This window comes from Macrobrachium rosenbergii, chromosome 3, assembly GCF_040412425.1.
Source record: "Macrobrachium rosenbergii isolate ZJJX-2024 chromosome 3, ASM4041242v1, whole genome shotgun sequence".
NCBI classification, from domain to species: domain Eukaryota; kingdom Metazoa; phylum Arthropoda; class Malacostraca; order Decapoda; family Palaemonidae; genus Macrobrachium; species Macrobrachium rosenbergii.
In genome coordinates, this window is record NC_089743.1 from 83,455,098 (window position 1) to 83,477,470 (window position 22,373).

A 22,373-nucleotide genomic window follows, 5' to 3' on the forward strand; every position below is an offset into this window, starting at 1 on the left:
TTCTACTGTATATCTATCAACAAATGTCTTCAACTGCTTAACTGGATGGGATTCAATAGCACACGTACTCCATTATATGGTTAGTAGTCTAAATTTGTTTCCTTGAATTCATAATGATGATGGTAATATCCTAGTTATCCTGCAACCATAACCACAACATAGCTCACTATTACAGACTCTATGACACTTCCTTATTCATAAACTGAAACTGTAACTACTTGAACTGCAGAACAGAGGCGCCAAGAACAGTAATCTAAAAATTAACTAGATACTTTAATCTAACTAAACACTTCATAAGCAAGTACTTTACATATTATTTAATATTGTGTTTTTATTGATATAGTATGTATATTGTTGTCATATAATTGATTCATAATGATTCATAATCGTAAAGAAAATTTAGCTTGAACCCTTCACTGCATGTATCAACACTACCATTAGTGCCTACTCCTATATGGCTACTAGGAAACTGTCAATTCTCAGTGCAAAAGGAGGAATCTAAGAATCTTCGAAGTAGTGTTTATAACGTCTCATATTTACAAAAGCTTTTAAAAAATAGATTTTACTATTGCAAACTCCTCTGCAACTGGCTAAATTTCGGTGTTCTATACTCAAAGGTTCATAATGGTAAAGTCCCAAAACATCTACCTTAAACAACACCTGTAAAACAACTGACTCCTTTCCTACCTTCCACAGGGCACAATTTAACCATTCTATTCATGTCCCATGATGCATAGGATCCATAAGCACATAAAAGCAACCATGTCTTGCCTCAGTGACATCGAAAATAACCGTACTATAATACAGTAGTGAAGTATGCTGCAATACAACAGAAAAACTCCCACAACACCAGAGACAAATTCCAAGAACTCCAGTCTGGTTAGATTTCATATCTATAATTGTAAGCATCATAATCTTAACATCAGCAGAAGTCCTCCAATTATCAACAGATTCGTCTGAAGCAGTGCAAAGCTACACATACCTGATTATCTTTGTAGCGGTCTTGTAACGTCAGAAGCGAGCAGCCTCTCCTCAATCTGCATGTAATGGGCTGAATTTGTTCCTCCATATCACTAAGCCACCTCTTCAGAATGGCTTCTTCATGAGCTAAGTCTGCAATACAAGAAGTTTATAATAATTAGTATTAACTTTTCTAACAGACTACACAACAATTCCTTAGAGCAATAACAATAAAGAGCCCTGAAAAATTATTTCAGTGAACACAAATATGAGGAACCTCAATAAATAGAACAGTAACTTCCTTAATGAAGTTCAAAACGTACATTTATTTGACATTTCTAAAACCGAGCAATCCTGGTTGCTTAACTCGTCAGCATCTATAAAATAAATAAATGAAATAATAAAAATGGGTTCTCTTACTGAAAGGTACTTCATACCAACAACATTATTATAAATATTAAGTATTTAACCAGCATGTTCATATATTTTCTCGTACACTTTATCTATCTCTAACTGAATTTGGAACCCCAAGTTTTACTAAAGTTACACTTTTATGAAATACAGTAACTTAATTCTCACTGGCTTACAATTCATGAAGTAAGATATCCTCTTGTACATGAATCAATGTATAGCCTTACCAAATTCAAAACATAAAAAAAATTATCTATAAGGTACTTATTTTCTAAGGACAAGGTAAATATACGAAAAGTATAAAATTTAAAAATAACCAGTACATGACTCAAACAAAATTATAGACAAAAATGTAAAATCAATTAAGTCTGTTTGTTAACATAAGAACTTCAACATCTACCACAGCAGATTGTAGTGCTGAAGTGGTTGCTGTCTTCACAGCACAACAGAATTCACAATGACTGCAATTACAACCAACAAGGATTAAAAACTGAGCTGTGAATTGGTCTATAATGCACACCTTAAGATCACCTCATCTTAAAAAAGTTATCAAGAAAGGGAAAAAAATATAACTGATAGAGTCAAAACCCTAATGCTTAATATGGAGTTACTTTTGGTAGAGAGAGCAAAGTCTCAGTGTGTACAAAAGGCCTCTACCATTCTATGCAGATGAAAAATGGGTGCAGACAAGGAAAATGGAAGTAGTTTTAAAGTTAAAATTCACGTTCTGAGTATGATACAATGATCATATTACAAATGAGGAATTTTTGCACAGATATGCTGTCCAGAGACTGTATAAAAGACTGATCTGAAAAGTGATGAGAAGGGAGGAGGAGCAGTCTGTCACAAAAGCAGATCTGGAGGTAGCAAAACAAAGAAAGCTAGATAACCTAGCAAATCGTGGAAAAAGAGGATAGATAAAAGACTTAGACCTGAACAAGAGAAAGCGTACAGGCATAAGAACAGTGGAGAGGGCTCTTTTCACATCTAACCCCGTGCAGGCAAAAGCAGACATAAAAATGTATATGATAATGATGATAGGGTACAGCTTTTAGTAATGTAGTGTAGACAGTACAAAAAGTTCTTTACAGTAGCCCGTAAGCCCACAAACTGTGATATATTTATTTACGTATTCTAAGTAATCTGGACCATTTACTTGCTCCCACTTTGTTTCAAAATTCAAAAATATTTTTGTGCTATAATATTTACATCTCAATTTTAGAATGCACGGCAAAGTAAGGCTCCTGATCCAAATCCTTAAAGTATTTCTCACTATAATATATGTACCATTTACTTGGGATACACAGCAAAAACAATTCCAGAAGGCTTAAGTCCAAGCAGCAATTAAGCAAAATAAGTATTTTTTATCTTGTCTACAGTTTCTCAACCTGCAAGTCAGTGCACAGGACATTAATCTTATTGGTAAGCCACCTGCCAAAAAAGCACCCAACAAAGACTAACTCCTACTGGGCTAGCCAAAATGAACAATGTTGCTGACAGGATCACTCTTTATACGTAAGCTTCTGGTTACGCTTTCTAAATCAATGTGGGATAATATGTAAAATGTAATAATATTATATAATCTCAAAAATAATTTGGATCATGTAAAGATAAAGGTAAAAAAGTTTTGATTCTTCTCATGACACAACAGTCAGCAGAACTGATTCACTTCATCTGAGACTCCCCACTGGACGTGTTCCCCAACAGGTGTTAAAGCAGTGTTATTTTACCTACAATGGAGACAGACCAGTTACCACTGATTGCTGCTAATGACACAATACTGTATTTCAATAAGATGAATGAAATAAGAATTAGAGCTTCCTCCTTTTCATTCTTCCATTAAACTCAATGACTGACATCATCCAAGTATCTCCACGATTTCAAAGCACTGTATAAAATCAGTGATACCACAGGCAAAATTCACTCAAAATCTATGTTAGACCATCAGATCTCCTAAAATAGGGCATAAGAATACATAAAAAATAAATATAACTATGAAAAAAAAAAAAACAATGTAAGAGGATGATGGCAACAAACAAAAATCCAAGAGGAGGATGTTTCATATTACTATGGAGAGCCAGACTACAAGGCTCAAAATATAAAATCCAAATATTTTTTCCTTTGCTTCCATCACTTCAAAGAACAAATATGACTACACTTTCTTAAACAGTGGTTTCTCTCTTGACTATTACAATACTAATGAATGACTTGCTTTGCAGATACACTGCCATCAGATGACTCTGTAGTATGGGTTACAAATGTACTTGATCTGTTGCACAGTCATCAACTGCCATCTATTCTTTTTGTCAAACTACTCATGACCCTTAAAAAGATGTCATTCCTGGATGTCTGCATCTCAAATCCTATTTGACATGTCTCCTGAATAAAAAGAAAACTGCAGTCTTTAACAAAATCCTCGTCTATACTGTACTAATACTGTAATAATAGCTCCACAGTCCTTATTATGTGGTTCAAATCTTAATTCAATAATGTTACCCTAACAAGATGCTTGCACATTAACTATTGAATGTACTGAAAAGATTACATGTGTTGTCCAAATACCCAAAAATAATTAGCTTTTAAAGCAAGCACAGAAATGTCTTAAAATGAAGTACGGTTTTATAAGACTGGTAAGTGGATAAACCGTAATCCAGGCTTAACCAATTATAACAAGGTCTAAACAAAATCTAATCAAAAGAACTTCTGCGAATCGACCTAAGGTACTAGGAACATCCAACATTTTTTTTTTGTGAAAGCCTCCAAGACTTTTTATTTATCACTTATGGGAATCTTTATTCATTTACTAATTGTATAATGTCACCATACCTTAAGCAGCTAGACACACTCCTTTAACTACTCAAGTACACTGGTGGGCATAAATAACAACATAAAGACCAATCAAGTATAATGTATAAATCTTTTATGTGTGATTACTGAATACCTGCCGAGTAGTTTTCAGATAATTTTGTACTGTACTTTCTTGGTCACTAGGACTAAACGTTTAAGGCTGCTAACTTAATGTTGTGAATAGCATATCTGCATATAAATTTTATACTTTGTTTCTAAGGAAATATACTTGTACCACTCCCAGCTGTCCGATATTCTGGAAGCAAAAGATTCTTTTTGAGTCGAAAGATTATTCAATGAACTAATATCCAAGAAACCGTAAACATTATGTTTACCAGTTCTTTATGCGTGTGAGATCCTGATCTTTCCTAGAATGCCATGTCCTAACCCAACCAGGCCTTACATTCCTAACCTGACTGACTTATCGGGGGTGGGGGCCTCCCTCGCCCGGACCCACCCAAATGGCACTGAATATCCCCGTCTCCCTACTCTGCATGCTACCCGCGATTAATACTTAGTTATATCCTCAATATATGGTCTAGGGATGAGCACTGAACAAAATGTTCTGCTCTGGGTTTCCGCAAGAAATATCTTGAAAGCAGAGGCAACATTTTTGGAACAAGAAAATGGAGAACTGTGGGTAAAATACAAATACACAATTCACTGCAGTAAACAGTTCCACACTGTCAATCCTTATTCATTTCTATTTCCAAACCAAAAAGCAATTCGACTCTAAAATACATAAGGAGTATGGCAAATTTCCATACAAACTCAATGATTTTACTAGTTTTACTATAGAACTCAAAAGAATCTTAGATGAACCACTTCACGGTGACAACATACTAAACAGCCAAAACATACCCAGCTCAACTTCAACTTCTTGGTTTCGTCCTTTAGCAGGTGTAAATGAACTCTGCAACTGATCCCACTTGTTGTTGAGGTAATTGACCCTCCAACTGATTTCTTCGGCGGATATTGGATATCTCTGAGCTACGCGTTCACCTTGCTCTACGAACAACTTCCGTCGATAGGTGCGACGGCGTAGCTCTTCCTGCTGGGCCTGAAATGAGGTGGACGAGGGTAAGATCTGACATGAAGAAACTTCATTCGTGAACACACACACACACACACACACACACACACACACACACAAATTTTCATCCTGCTATTTAAACCAACACTTAAATTGAATTTGAACAATTTTACAGGTACTGAAATACGTCTCATATAAAGTACAACAAAATGTGGCAAATAAAGATAACTTACATATAACAGTAAAATTAGCTAAAAATAAGACTAAAACTAAATTGCACCTGCTTCTTCAATGCCTGAGTTAAAATAACGAACAATAAAACAACCGACTTTCAAACGAAAAATAAAAGCACTGGATAGTATTAGCCCTATTTAATAATCCCTCAATATATATCCATTTTGACATGGGACGGAATTTTTATTTCAAAAATTTAACATTCCCTAAGATATAGCTTTAAAATAACACGACCCGAGAATAAAACAATGTACTGCAATGAAAAACTATCAGCAAGGGTAAAGCACATCTGCTCCCTATACGTAATGGTTGGGGTTCGTTATTAAAGTTTCTCTCTCTCTCTCTCTCTCTCTCTCTCTCTCTCTCTCTCTCTCTCTCTCTCTCTCTCTCTCTCTCCACAATTTTATCCTATTTCTGTTTTATTAATACAGAACTCTATACACAACAGGGTAAAAATCAACGTCAAATAAAACTTCGTTTTGTTTATAACATTTGTTAAAAATTAAAACAAAGATCAATATAAGATGTTAAGCGATAATAAGCAACACAGAATCCAACACATCAGTGTGGCAACACGCATAAATTATGAAAGATCCACTGGTCGAGAGAGAAAAAAAAAAAAAAAAAAGGGGTTCTCAAACAAACGCACGCTTCGACACGAGCATGCAAATCTTCAAGAATAAAACTTAAAAGTAAATTTTTAAAATACTAAATAAATAAAGACCCTTTCACAGATTTGTCTCACCATTCTGGCCGCCTTGTCGGGTGGATTTGAGTGGGAGTAGAGCTTGAGCTGCACCTGAATGAGCCATTCATAGAGCTCATTGTATTGATCTAAAAACTCAGAGAAGCTCCAGATATAGGGGGGAGACACGTCCCCGCTGTCCCAGCTCAGCTCGAACTCTCCTGACGAAGGAGCTTCGTTGGACTCGCCAACCTGGAAAATTGATTTCATTTTACATCCAACCCAAATGGAAAGATTTTTTGTTGATATGAAGGAAAACCGGGTAACCAGTAGTAATATACGAAAGTAATATAGATCATAAGTATATTTTGAATGTTTTCCAAAATTTAATGTAGCTTAAAAATTGGTAACAAATTGTGTAAAATTACAATTTATATAAAAACACTGCACAGCACTCCTTGATGGTATAATTCAGTCAGCAACCATATTTGTTTTCAATATTTAAAAGATAGATAACCTTTCCCCTTTCCATAACACTACGCAAAGACTAAAATTCAATATTATCTAATAAATCAAAAATTAATAATAAAGAGAAATAATAGAGAGCAGTCAACACTGAAAAACTGACGTGCGTCACAATGAACAAGCAATTTACGAGAAGACCTAAGGGCTTAGGCAACGACATGTTTCCCATGGTTCTACGCGAATAATCAGGATTGATACTAAACATGTTAAAACTGCTGAAAGAACTCTTCGTAGCGAACTTTCATGGCGATATTTTTAAAGTAGTGACCCATGTTCCGACAGAATTAACTTTCACGCTTTAGCATCTCCCTCCATGAAATAAATTAAACTACCAGGGATAAAAATCTGAAGAGACAGGTATAATAATAATAATAATAATAATAATAATAATAATAATAATAATAATAATAATAATAATAATAATAATAATAATAATACTGTTCCTTCACAATTAATGTCAGTAGTATTAATAAGGGTACTACTATTAGTAGTATATAATAATGGTATCACTATTAGCAGTATATATAACGGTAATAATATCAGAAACATGAAATGTGGTTTAAAGACTCCCTATTCTTATTTCCTTTACCTGGCACGAGTCTGGGATGAGGTTGCTGCCCATGATGTAGTCGTAGGGCTCCTGGATAGAGGCCCAGAAATCTTTGTTGCCCTCTTCCTTGTCTGCCGGACCCCATGATCTGCGAGCTGCATCTCGCTCACTACTCCGTCTGAAACCAGAATGAGACACGTTAGAGTCACGTATAATGAAATAGAAAAGTGAACATTAAATGCATTAAATCTGGATATGCTTGGAGAAGAGATGAACATGGACATTTTACATCGTAAGAGCCCTTTGTTGGCCGACTCGGTAGAGCTTCAGACTGTCATTCGATGGGCCGGAGTTCAGTTCCCGCGACCGGCTGATGAAGAGTTAGAGGAATTTATTTCTAGTGATAGAAATTCATTTCTCGCTATAATGTGGTTCGGATTCCACAATAAGCTGTAGGTCCCGTTGCTAAGTAACCAAATGGTTCTTAGCCACGTAAAATAAGTCTAATCCTTCGGGCCAGCCCTAGGAGAGCTGTTAATCAGCTCAGTGGTCTGGTAAAACTAAGGTATACTTACTTTTACTTTACATCCACGTAGTCATTAAAAACAAATATTTCATACAAAACTTAATTCGAACACCATCTCGGCTATATAATCAGCATCTTGGTTCAGACATCAAGCTGTTTATTATTAACAACGACCGATTAAATTTTAATTATATGGAATTCAAATGTTGTTGGATTATTTACATCCACGTAATCACTAAAAACAAATATTTCATACAAAACTTGATTCGATCATCATCTTGGCTATATAATCAGCATCTTGTTTCAGACATCAATCTGTTTGTTATTAACAAGACCGATTAAATTTTAATAATATGGAATTCAAATGTTGTTGGATTATTTACATCCACGTAACCATTAAAAACAAATATTTCATACAAAACTTGGTTCGAACATCATTAACAACGACCGATTTTTGTTAATTATGTGAAATTCAAATGTTGTTGGATTATATTTCTCACAGAGTTCTTGGCACAACATCTTAAGTAAATACTTCAAGAAAAGACCATATTTTCAAGTGAAAACCAAATTTAACAAAATTCCCAAATCTCTCCAAACGATTGCCTCTCGTCGAACGACCAACTTCCAAAATAGGAAAAGAACTAGAACAGCTGCGCCGTGAGTAAGCTAAAACTCCCGTGACAAAATTACACGCAACCAACCACCCCTGCACTGCAACATGACATCCTTACACCCCTCTCCCAAACAACCCCCGAGACATTCCCTCCCATCCAGCAGGTTACCTCTTGGAAATCACACAAGCTCCAATGATTATTCAATTCGCTTACTAGGAAATACCTGTGATTCACCAAAGAAGATACACTGAGAATAATTATACATTTGTAATTTAATTCAAGTCAAAAATATTCTCTTAATTGACCACATCGCCAAGGGATTATTATACAAAAATAACTTGTTCTGCTGGAAATGCGATACCACGAAGACAAGAATTTGCCAAGTCATGATCTTATCATCAAAAGTCCTGCTTCTAGGAAAAACAAAAACCACTGGTAACAGTTACTTAATAGATCAATACACTTTCTTATAATATTTTAGCAAAACTCCATTTGATGTTTTAAGGATCGAAACAAAAATGTAGTCACAGTCAGATACTTCAGTTTACTGTAATGGCCATAACATATAAAAATGTTTAAACAATTATACCAGTAGGCCAAAAAATGGAGAACGAACCTGCAGGCTATCTTTATAAAATCAAAGAGACTCTTGTCACAACACATTCGAACAAACAATTTATAAAATATGCGGAATGCAACTTGAATAGGCATATGAAGTGTCATTTTATACTGTGCTCATGTAGTTGTAAAAGATAAAGAGATACAGCGAAATATCCGAAGCCAGACCCTATATGTAGCACAATGAAAATGCATCAAAGGTAATGTTCAAAGTATAAAAATAATTCAACTTGTTATACAACATAATTATTACTGAAAAAAATCCCTTTGGTCGCAGGTACTTTCTAGTGGCTCGGTTCTTTCTGCTAACCACAACGGCAGGAATTATCACATATCAAATTACAAACTTAAAGAACAATTGACCAATAATTTTTACCTGATGCTCAGTCCACTCGGTCAAAGACGCCCTGCAGCGTTGCACCTCACAAGTAATTCATGTCAGATTATTCTGTAATTAACACTCACACTGGTTTTCGCTCGAGTTCGGGTCTCTAAACAGAAACGTTTTTATCTATTTTTGAAAATGAAATTATTTCCTCCAGTTGATTTGATTATTAAAAAGCAGATTACTGTCCAGTACCAGTCCCGAATTTTCTGCGGAGTTTGACAATCTTAGCACCTCGGACGCTTTGGCTCGAAGCGAACCCCTTCTTACGAAGCCTTACATTTTTTCTTTGTGTGTACAATCAACATCCAATCTTGTCGCCCATTAAATCTCACTTGTCTCATTTGCATGTAATACTTAACGTCACCCAAGATCTCAACCAATATCCCCACTGCTTAATGTCAGGGAAAATTGATCGTATTCACCAAACCAAATCTAGGCAAGTGCTACAACATCAAGCTCTTTTTCAGTAATATCAGGAAGTCTCGGATTTCTGATGTCTCAGTTCCTACAGACTTAATATCTATAAAACCACGTTACTTGCAACCACACAAAATCAATATCCATAGCCAGTTCTGTTTTTAATACTATTAATCTCCCCTGCTTTACACCATCTCTCATTCACCGCATGATTCACATCAGACTTCGGAAATCAGTATTTTTTTTTCTACACCGTAGTCACAAGTCCTAGTCTTACGATATACGAAGTATTGTGTACTAACACTTTTTCCTTTAGCTGAGCATTTCCGTTCTATGTAATCATACCTTTGGCAACAGCAACAGTAACATACGTCCTTGTCATTGGATTTCGCATACTTATAGTTTTATTTTATCGTGAATCTCATGAATCAAGCCTCTACCAACTGAACCCCATTTAAATTTGTAATGCCGGGTACTCACAGCAGCTGGCGTATCAAAACAAAACCTCGCTCTCAGTATTCTCAACCCAGCAAAAATTCATAACTGAAAACTACAAATTAACTGTAGAATCTAATACTGGAACCAGTGCTGAATATGGCCTTATTCAAAATTTTATCTGTCAAAGATGTTCATCTGTGATCAAAATCTCCAAAGCTCCCGTCCTTTGCTGACGATGTGCCTGACAAAAACTAAATGAGTAAAAACTTAATGCGTTAGCTGATGTCGCATTAAATACTGCCGTTTAGAAAAACTAATTTTGTTTTCAGACTTACTAAACCATCAGCTGCGTATTTCATCTTTACTCATCCTGCGTCCGAGTACCCCGACATCCCGATACAGTAATATCTGACGTCACACATTCGAGTAAAGCATCGTGTGACAATAATCGCCACGTTACATCAGAAGTTCAAGGCATATCGACTCACGCTGTCACTCGCTCCTTCACAGGAGCTGTCACTCCACACCTGAGTGATGGCAAATGACTTCCAGAAATAACAAGCAAACTTAAGAGGAGCGCGTCCACGGAGGGAGATTGCGGAGCGTTGAAATTTCAACAAGCGACAGATTTACGGCCTCATTAACGGGCTTCTCTAGCGTACACTATGTCATCAGGACGGGAAGCCTCGCTGTCAACGTGGTGTGCCTGATATGTTATCGGAAATCTAAATAGACTGATAAGAACAAACTGAGTGACCACAGGTCAATGACATCACAACACGTGACGACGGCGAAATGCGTTTAAAAATTAACGACGATGAATTGAATGATTTAACATAAACACGGCCAAAGAATGTAATATGTTCAGACTTGGTGAGAATGGCACATAGCAGAGCGCGGCGAACCTTGCATGGATTTATTGGTAAATAAATAACTGAAGGCTACCGAATTGCGTCATTTGCGATTGGTGGACATCTACAACGATTCCTGTGTGCTTCGTTTGGTCACGCGTTATGACCTTTGCAAGTGAATTGTGAAAATTACACGTTATAATACTAAAGTGAAAGCCCCTGCTGGCATAAGGTCAGCCTAATCTAAAGTAACAACATAATAATGAAGGTCAAAATCATGTGCTACTTATTTAAAGTCAATAGTGGTTTTAAATAGAGTACCGAACCTTGATGCCGATGCATAAGTGCCTGTTCCAAAATTTTACAGTTAAAATTCAAATATAATAGCAATCATCCAATTTTTGGAAATGAAATTAAAAAGGAATTAAAAAAAACGAAATCCTAAATGGCGTGTCATAATCCTACCTGTAATTACAAAGGAAAAAGAGTGAAATTTAATTTTTACAAACAGTAATTTCTAACGACAGGGGAAAATTAAGATTTACTACATATTTCCGAGCGGGTGACAGATGGCCTGCCGAGAAAATTTCCTACTAAAGAAACCGATTTCTTTAAAAAGAAAATACTAATGTACGGGGTTTAAAGTTTCTTCTCCATCTCTTATATAGCAAACAAAACAAACTTCTTTTAAGGATGAACAACGCAGCCGGAAGGCCTCTATTCTAATGCTCCAATGGCGATGAGAGGTGGTTTCTACACTCTCAATAGTGTCAGGAGAGAGAGAGAGAGAGAGAGAGAGAGAGAGAGAGAGAGAGAGAGAGAGAGAGAGAGAGAGAGAGAGACTGGACGGACAATACATCATTTTCTCAAGTGTACGTGCAGTAGTGCATAAATAAATGTGTCAAATGCGAGTCGCGCACTTCCTTGAAATCATAACCTGAAATGCATGGCTCGCTTGTGGCCAAGTGCTAAACAAAAACAAAAAAACTTTTCAGTTACTTCTTGATTTAGCTCTGGGAATCATGTATGTAGAATGGTTAAAAAGAAACATATATAATTATGGAAACGAGGCACTTTTGATTTTCTGGGAACATAAAACACACTGCTTTGACTTACAGCAAATCAGTAGCCGATATCGTGAAATTGGTGATTTTGACCATCACTAAATTTTCAACTCTTTCCCGGTGGAAAAAGGTCATGGACTAACTGACAGGAAACATTAAGGAAAAAAAACTTTTTCAGATAAGAACAAAGACGGAAAAAGGGTGAACAACTGAAAAAGGACAAGGTTCAGACGAAAAACAGCTAAAAATGTCTTTGATCAACAACACAATCCTGAAAAAAAGGTTTCCTCAAATCACCACCATAACAGCCAACGAATAAAGGTACAGGGAACGCCCTAAGAAAAGACACAGCGCTGATCCTACGAAAATCCCCACTTGTAATGACGCACGGCATGTAAAGAAAAGGCTTTGTGGGGTTCTTGCATTTAGGAAACTCTGTCTTCACAGGCGGAAATGCACGCATTCTCTGCATGCAATGTGGCAATTGATGGTGTATGCAAACATCTCTCCCAGAAAATTCCTGTACTGTATTGCTGATCTGAATCAGTGAACAGATCCGGGTAGGGGAAAAAAATGCTATGTAGACGCTGAATGATCAAATCTATTAATTGTTATTCGATGTTTTACAGAATTAAAATTTCTAACAACATTATGTAATAATATAGTAAGACATATGTGTATGTATGTGTGTGCTCAAGCAAGTACAGGTCTGATTGTTATATAAACACAAAGCATAATGTTAAAGGGATGCCACAGTTGATTTATATAAAGTATAAGAAAACCCAACAACGAAAGGAATTTCATTCAAAGAAGGAGAGATTGCCTACAAGCCACAAATGTTTCCGCTGTGTTACGTCAAACGCCAAGGATACACAAGGACCGAGCGAGTTGCTGCCACCGACTTGAACCATTACTTCTAGAAAAGTCTGGACGGCTAGGAGTAAAGGTATTAAATGGCCAGGTAAGAATAAAGGGAAACCTAATGAAAATAAACGATTACGAGGTTCTTTGCTAACTAAATACAATAGCGTGTGCCTTATAATCGTTTTATACAAAATAGACCATCTTCCCATACACCTGTGAAAACGGAAATTAACTTTGATTCCAACAGTACCTTGCACTGCTTACAATCGTTTGAATATGAATATAAATTTTTAAAATATAGAATAAAGCGAGATTTATTCACATCCGATGCGTGAACTTTATTACCCGACTGAGTAAATTCATTAAGAATAATTATCAAGGCTATAAATCATTGCATACTATTTGGATCTCTGAAATGTATCAGAATTATAAGCAAAAAAGGCTACATCTAAAAATACATAAAGATTCAAGGTCTGGTTTTTCCTTATGTCATTCGTGTTTAAGGTGGTTCGCAATAAGTGTATATAAAATAATGAGAGAGAGAGAGAGAGAGAGAGAGAGAGAGAGAGAGAGAGAGAGAGAGAGAGAGAGAGAGACTATGAACTACCAAATTAGCATTACGTCATTGTCCTTGGCTAAAAACGATGACTACGCATGATAGAAATGTTAAGAGGGAAAGGGCGACCCAAGGTTAACAAATTAAAGAGGGGAAAATCTCATCCCAGTTGGCAGATTGGTCATCACTTCAGAAGCAATTATCAAAACTAGTCATACTCATTAAAAGACTTACTTCAGAATGAGTACTCAACAATATGTTTATAAAAAGAAAAAAATATTATTCTCTTCAACCACCAGTTTCAAATTTTCCATGCAAACTTAAACGACTTTGCAGAGCATTTCTTAGCCAAAGCATCTTTATATTCTGGAAGGAATTTATGAAGAATAAAGCAGTAAAATAATGATATACACTGATTTTACGCAAAATCCTTTAAGAAAAAATTACTGCTACTCTGCACCATCGACTCGATACGATGACGCGTAGAGAAGTAGTGAGGTCAAACTAAACTTACTTGTCCCTAAGTCATCATCATTTCCATTAAGTAATTACAAAATCTCTCTCTCTCTCTCTCTCTCTCTCTCTCTCTCTCTCTCTCTCTCTCTCTCTCTCTCTCTATTAAGACAATTTAACTTCCCTTTGTTGCTCATTTCATCACGACTCCTCCTCCCTCCCACCACAACACCAGCAAACCCCTCCCCGCCGTTCACTCATAACTGCAACCAACAACGCTCCCCGACTCCGGACAAGGCCAACGCAGTTTCCCACCAAAGAATAAGGGAAAATCCAACTATGAACAGCGAGATCACTATTCGATATAGCCGATGAACACGACTGCACACCAGGAATCTGTTTGTCTCTAAGTCGATTGCAACATTAAGAATATTAAACACTACAAAATTGTCTCGAGCATTCTCTCAAATGTAAAACTTCGTATTTCCTTAAACAATCAAAGTATATATGAATACTTCCAAGAGCCACCAAAGATAATGACTCATAATAGTAATAATGAGTAAACCGACTCATCTCATGTATTTTTTCTCATTTATTTTTATCACGTAGTCCGTGGATGATGAGAGCATTAGCCTAATTGCAGACCATAATGCCTATGTATGCATACACATATGAGAGAGAGAGAGAGAGAGAGAGAGAGAGAGAGAGAGAGAGAGAGAGAGAGAGAGAGAGAGAGAGAGAGAGAGAGAGAGATTCTAAACATGGAGCGTAGAAAGTTAAATGGAACTATCATTCATTACAAAATGACAAGAATCTACACAATGAGCAGGAAGTCATTGGCATGACCTAAAAATGTATAATAAATAACAGTTCAGGATTTATATCAGGAAAAAATCATAACACAAAAGAACGGGCAACATTTTAAGAAGAAGAAGAACAAAAAAAAAAAAGAATAGTTGTCCACGTTTGGCCCTGTTATACAACAAATTATGTCATGACAGAACAGTATCAAAAATAACAATAGGACTGAGAACGAACAGAAAGAGACTTAAGTTCTTGTCATCTGCCTGCATGAACGGAAAGGGAAACGAGTAAGGTCATTTAGTTTTTGTTAGGTTTGTTAACGAGAGAGAGAGAGAGAGAGAGACACCCTGTAACAATTATTTAAAAGCTTTTATAGGGGAACAAGGAAATTATAAACCTGCAGAGGAACAGCACTGCAGTAGTAACCCTCTTGCATAGCTACTTCAGTTATTAGACATATGGAAAGATTATGATTTAAATAAAGGATCAAACTTAAAAAGAACCTGAAGCAAATGAGCACTAGAACCCAGGAGGTTATTACCTCGAAGGTCCCATACTGTCGGCAAGTGAATAATAATAATAATAATAATAATAATAATAATAATAATAATAATAATAATAATCTGTAATAAAAAGTCCACAATTATATAGTAAAAATATATTACTATGTAAAATAATGTTTATTTTACATAAAGTTATATTTACTATATAACTGATAATTTTTATTACACAAACTATTTTTCATAATAATAAAATAAAATTCCACAATTATATAGAATAAAATATTGTTTATTTTAATAATAATAATAATAATAATAATAATAATAATATATAATAATAATAATAATAATAATAATAATAATAATAATAATTACTAAATGAAAAACAAACCAGGATTAAGGTATCATCTTACACATCCCAGAAGCAACAACGAAGAATACTTACAGACAAGTGAGAAGCACATATTGAAGAATGATCTCGACAACCTTTTCTATCAGAGCCGGGAGCAGCTCCTCGGCTGTGAAGAAAAAGGTCTTCCAGTAACTCTCGTCCCGCCACATTTTACCTCATTATTCAAAGACAAATAATGGGAAATGGGCCGAAGGCTCTTAATTTTCTAGGTAAGGCCTTACTCCTTCTAATCCAGAAAATGGAAACTATTCTTGGTAATTCTGAACCTGCAGGTTACTCCTGGAAATTCAGAAACTGAAAACTGTTCTAGGTAAGCCGAATCTGGAAACTACTTTTAGTTAATCCAAGAAACAGGTATTTCGATAATCCAGAAACAGGTGGTTTTGATTATCTAGAAACTGACGGTTTTAATAATCCAAAAACTGGTGGTTTCGATAATCGAAAAACTGGTGGTTTATGATCGAAAAACTTTTTTTTGACAATCCAAACACTGGTGGCTTTAATAATCCAAAAACTGGTGTTTTAGATAATCCAGAAACTGGGGGTTTCGATAATCCAGAAACTGGGGGTTTTGATTATCCAAAAACTGGTAGTTTTGATAATCCAGAAGCTGGTGTAAACTTTTGATAATCCAGAAACAGGAAACGTTTATCCTTTCGTGTTGTTTCTGAATCTAGATTCCTTATCCAGGAACCAGACACTACACTAGGGCACTAGTACAGAGAGATGGAGTTCGAATATTCACAGACAGTATTGTATGAATACTCACAGAATACTGTCCGTTATCACATACGTCTCAAAACCAATTAATAGGCTTCACTGTTGATCGTCTTATACGTGTATACACTTGATGAGTTTCTTAAAACACTAACTTATTTACAACACTTTTATAAATATACAAAACAACTTCAAGTTCCGTAATTTCTCAACACTTCCGACACTTAGTCTCTAAGTCTCTTTCAACATTTCTAGAATCTAATTCCATAATTGAAGTAAAAAATGGTTAATTAAAAGAAAGTAAATACACCCCATGCTGTCAGCATGTACGTGCGCGTACACACGCTCATGTGGACGTTTATGGGGAAGAAACTCATAACAGGTAAGCGACAGCAGTAGAGAACACAACGGCAGATGATGCGACAAGAGAAATCATTAAAAGGAATTCCGTTACAATCACTAAATAAATACGTAATTATGCATACAAAGATACACACACACATATATGTATATATACACACTTGCCAATACCCCTCATAATGAGCATTAAAAAATTCTAAAGTCCATTACTAAAAATCAATATCTAACGTAGTAATTCAAACCAAACAAAAAGGACTTTCACAATTCCGATGAAGTTCGTTCTTGGCCTAATACTCAAATTTCACCAACTGAGATGACCAAAATTTTCAACATTTGGTGTAATGAAAGAAAATTCCCAATTCTAATATACAACAGAATATAATGGCACAACTCCAACACTGATGCTGGAATTTTACGATTATACTGTATGTATATGACGAAGATCAATTTCTATTATGTATTCATTTGACCTACATCATATTTGACTAGAAAGATAGGGATGCGAAATATTGTTTTGCACATCCATAACCCAAAATATGCATAATCCAACAAAAGATACAATCAACATACACACACAAATATAATATATATATATATATATATATATATATATATATATATATATATATATATATATATATATATATATATATATATATATATATATATATATATATATATATATATATATATATATATATATACATGAGAGAGAGAGAGAGAGAGAGAGAGAGAGAGAGAGAGAGAGAGAGAGAGAGAAAATTTATTGCCCGAGTAATAAATCCTTGTTGACGTATACCACATTACCACAAGATTCACCGCTGACTTAGCCAAGACAATGCAATCACATTCAAACTAAGAAAAAACATGCCTAACCAGGGCAAAACGACTAAGAATAAAAAAAAAAAAAAAAGAAAAGCTTGACGGTTAAAAATCAGCAGCCAATAAACAAGAGTGTTGAGTCGAACAATCATAATTTTTATATTCACTGGATAATGCTTAAACATTATACAATTTGTCGACTGAATGTTACATAATGACTAACCCGACTGCATAAAATATTATACATAATTTCCAAGAAATTTTCTGTAAAATGCATTCTTCAACTTCCACCCATATCGTTGTGTACGGTCTGTCAAGTAAGCTACTCCTAAAAGAATGTGAATAACGCAAGGACGAGAAAAGTTATCGCCTTTTGCAACGTTAAACGCCGCAATTCTTGTGTCGCGTAAAATGTAATATAATTTTGCAAGGATGCACACACCTACAGATTTATAGTTGGAAGGAATAACAGTCCCCACCGTTATTATAACAAGAAACGCCAATAACCAAAAACTAAAATTTACCTATTTCCTTATTCTCTGTCGCTACATTACGATGTGAGAATTAAATTATTGGAATCGCTTCGATCAATTACACATATGAGCACCTACGGGTGGTATTTTAACTTGGATATATATTTAAGGCTGAAATTAAACCTTATTCCTCTTGAATTTCTAAAGTTTGTCTTTCGACGAATTTCAGTAAAAAAATTTTTTTTTGTCTTTGGACCAAGGGAAAACAAGTAAGTACAAAAAATGTAAACAATATAATAAATTGTGGAGTAAATCTTTTGAAAAATCATTATGGGATCATCACAGAGCGAATGGTAGCTTCCTCTTTGTTTTATCTAAGGGACTGCTTTGCCGCCCAAAATGGAAAAGGGCAATGATCTCTGCCTGACATTTCGAAGGAGGTCTGAGGAAGGAAGCTTAAAAATGTATACACATTCACATTCACACAATATAAATATATATATATATATATATATATATATATATATATATATATATATATATATATATATATATATGTATGTATGTATATATATATATATATATATATATATATATATATATATATATATATATATATGGGTATATTATATATATATATATATATTATATTAATAGTTAACGATTCAGATAACTAATGGATGGCAGTGTAACAAAGTAATTGGTTATGCAGACGGTATTCTCCTAAGCAACTGCAACAAACCTCTCCGCATTACGTCAAGAAGTATCTATTTCAACCGTAAACGATTATCCGAAGACACCTAATTTTCTGACACATTTGAGCGTTTCCTCCAGCAACAATAAAGACGATGCCGACGGTAGGAATGAAAGTCAGGCAGGGAACCTTCTTTGCTTCCAAGAATGCTGGGGTGTTCTCCCCAAAGGTACAAAAACAGAGACGCTAATAATTCATCTGTTCAACACAGCAATTACACTTGTCCTTTTCTGCTTGACTCACAAGTGTGGGTCAGAATACAAAAATCATTTCCGGTTGCAGGGTAAACTTCTAAAAGTAGAACTAAACCCTTAAATCTCATGTGCAAATTATTCTCCTTTGCTCAATGCATAAGACAACTGGAAATAATGTTAACGAACGCGCTGCAGTTATCCAACTTTCGATCACGCAGTTTCAAGAATTATCTGTTAACAAACCACTTAAATAACAAACTACCAAGTGAGAGAAGTCAGATGCCTACCATCTAGAGTCATCGGCAAATGCATTTATTATGAGGGGCAAGAAATATATAAAGCTGCACACTGCAGACACCTTAAGATATCAGGTTAGACATGCAAGACATGCAATGAAGTCCCTTTTTTTTTTTTAAGTATCTGCATTACTTTCAAGTCTCATGGATAATATCTAGAATGAAATATTTTTTATTATATATTTCACATATACCACACCTTGTACTTCACCTTCACTTGAGGGCAAATAAAATTTAATATTATTATTATTATTATTATTATTATTATTATTATTATTATCATAGGCTGAAAGGACACCCGCTTTTAAAAATGTGCTCAAAATTATCGCTGCTTCATCTACATTTAGTTAACTGTAGATTTCCTCTATCTTCCTATTTGATGTTTTGTCACCATTACTTCAAGCTCCGAGTAAATGCTCAAAATTAAATTCGCTATCATTGGGGAAGAATACCAGCACTTTAAGGACTCCTTTAACAAAGAAATCGGTAGGTACAAAAATTCGCTCGGGAAAGGACGACTTCCAGCGGGAAAGGGTGGGTGGTTAGGTACTCGTACATCGATTTACCTGTCGACCCACGGCTTCCGACTGGATCCCACCCTCTCCTGAATTTTTGTACCTACTGATTTCTTTATTAAAGAAGTCCTTATAGTGTTTGTATTCCCACTCGGTGATGGAGAAATTAATATTGAACACTTATTGAACATTTGCTTGCAGCCCTAAGTGACGGCGACAAAATATTAATTAGGAAGATTGAGAAAATCTACTATAAACTAAATACACCTGATTAAAATTATTATTATTATTATTATTATTATTATTATTATTATTATTATTATTATTATTATTATTATTATTATTATTATTATTATTATAGTAGTAGTAGTAGTAATAATAATAATAATAATAATAATAATAATAATAATCATAATAATAATAATTATTATTATTATTATTATTATTATTATTATTATTATTATTATTGTGCTTGAGGTGGTTCCCAGATTACTGAAACGGACAAATTAGTATACCATAAACTCACAACTAAGCAAACCACCTTCCAAGAATAAAATGGAAACGGAATTAAAAATCTACGACCAAGGAGTCCATCACTTAAATTTTAAGCCCTGATGGTTGACTGAACTGAACAAAAATGAGTGAAGATTAGTGGGAACTGTGTCCTCTACTTATGGACATAGATAATTTCAACCCTTTCATACCGGACGTATAATACTGCAAAACTGAGGAAATATTGTTTTAACCTAGCTTAAAGGCGATTGCACCAAGAAACAGAGAACATAGGAATGAGGAGATATCTACGCAATACAACTTATCTTAGGAGAGGGATAAAATCAGTTTGTCAAATCTTCCCTCATACCATAACGTCGTATTTCTTTTGTGCTAACAAAAATGCCAGCCTAATATACTTTATACAGCCCAAAGCCGATGTAAACACGTTATATATAAAGTAAAAATACACTGGCTATAATCGGAAACAAAATATAACTTTTAAAAATCGAGAAAACATAAGAAAGGGAGAATAGCAAAACTTTAGAAAGATATCGAAGCGACGTTGTATACGACATTTTTCCCGTAACAAATCAAAGTTAAGCAGTCATTTAAATCCGTCCTAATATGAAAAATCATAGCATGTGTTATATTTCATCTATATGCAAGACCTAAAACAGGACGGCTCCAGAGAATCGCCGCCATGTTTACTCTTTAAATACTGAATTAATGAGTGGATAACTAAGCAAAACGCTCCCACAACAACAGCTGTTTAATACACCTACACAAACACGTCGATTTAAACGCCTCACTGTAAAACTGAAAATGCAACCTTTGCGTATATGCAAGTGTATAAATAGTATGAAAATTTAAATATATGCATATGCTGAGGAAATCTTGTTACTATAACAGACCATGAAAATTAATCTTGTCGTTATGAACACTGGCGTTTTACTGCAATGCCAAGTACCTTATTAAAGTGTAATAGACTCCTCCATATGTTCTAAGTTTCTAAATAACAGCATGCACAGGGAAAGCTTCTTTTAACATGCATGTCTGAATTTTCATCATAGTATTTGTTGCTGTTGTTCGCGTTCCTGTTCACGTTGGTAATAATAAAGATAACTCTGATAATGGACTGATAAATTACGCAAGAGATCTTCCGTGCCAAATTCAAATGCCTGGTCTCCTTAACACCTCGCGCACTAAAACTCGGAAAGTTTGTTAAAACAAAAACCTAAAAGGCAACAGAAAAGTAAGTAAGTATACCTTAGTTTTACCAGACCACTGAGCTGATTAACAGCTCTCCTAGGGCTGGCCCGAAGGATTAGACTTATTTAACGTGGCTAAGAACCAACTGGTTACTTAGCAACGGGACCTACAGCTCACTGTGGAATCCGAACCACATTATAGCGAGAAATGAATTTCTATCACCAGAAATAAATTCCTCTAACTCTTCATTAGCCGGCCGGAGAGTCGAACTCGGGCCTACCGAGTGCAAGGCAGAATGTTAATCAAAGGCCAGCCGACAATTGTGCTACAACACACCTACAGGTGAAAGATGCAGAAAAGCTAACATATTACAAAACCATTTTCGTTACTTGTTCGTCACAGTTCTTAGGTTGCACCGAGAGTTCGCGCTCAGTCTCTCCAGACAGAACTGCAGCACGAAATGACTGCAATGCTACGCAAAGGCTATACGTGCATAATTCTCTGTGCAGGAACTATGAGTACATGCAACAACATAAACCCTGTTAACGATCTAACTACAGCCACGCCCTTCGTCCTGAGACCTGAGGGTTCACAAGTTGAGCGTTCTTATGATCTTGTTAACTACTGACTACACCCGCAGACGACCACTGAATGGACGAGTGATAACGTGTGCTAAAAAGAGGGCTCAAAATACAGGACCTATTTACTATGACCACTTCACGATCCAAAAGCCTTGCTAAGATGGACACATTTTCAATATGCATTTAAGACAAAATTATCAGTTCTTG

The 22,373-nt window shown here is 35.2% G+C and overlaps 1 protein-coding gene across 1 annotated transcript in view; it reads right to left on the reverse strand.

Annotated features, from left to right (window-relative positions):
* LOC136826426 (mucin-5AC-like) overlaps positions 1-22,373 on the reverse strand; it is a 258,342-nt gene that overhangs the window by 172,266 nt on the left and 63,703 nt on the right. The window contains exons 5-8 of the mRNA XM_067083649.1: positions 7,285-7,423; positions 6,231-6,422; positions 5,080-5,278; positions 983-1,113 (exon numbers count right to left, since the gene is read on the reverse strand). Coding sequence (XP_066939750.1) covers positions 983-1,113; positions 5,080-5,278; positions 6,231-6,422; positions 7,285-7,423 — 661 coding nt within the window. The remainder of the gene's footprint in view (positions 1-982; positions 1,114-5,079; positions 5,279-6,230; positions 6,423-7,284; positions 7,424-22,373) is intronic.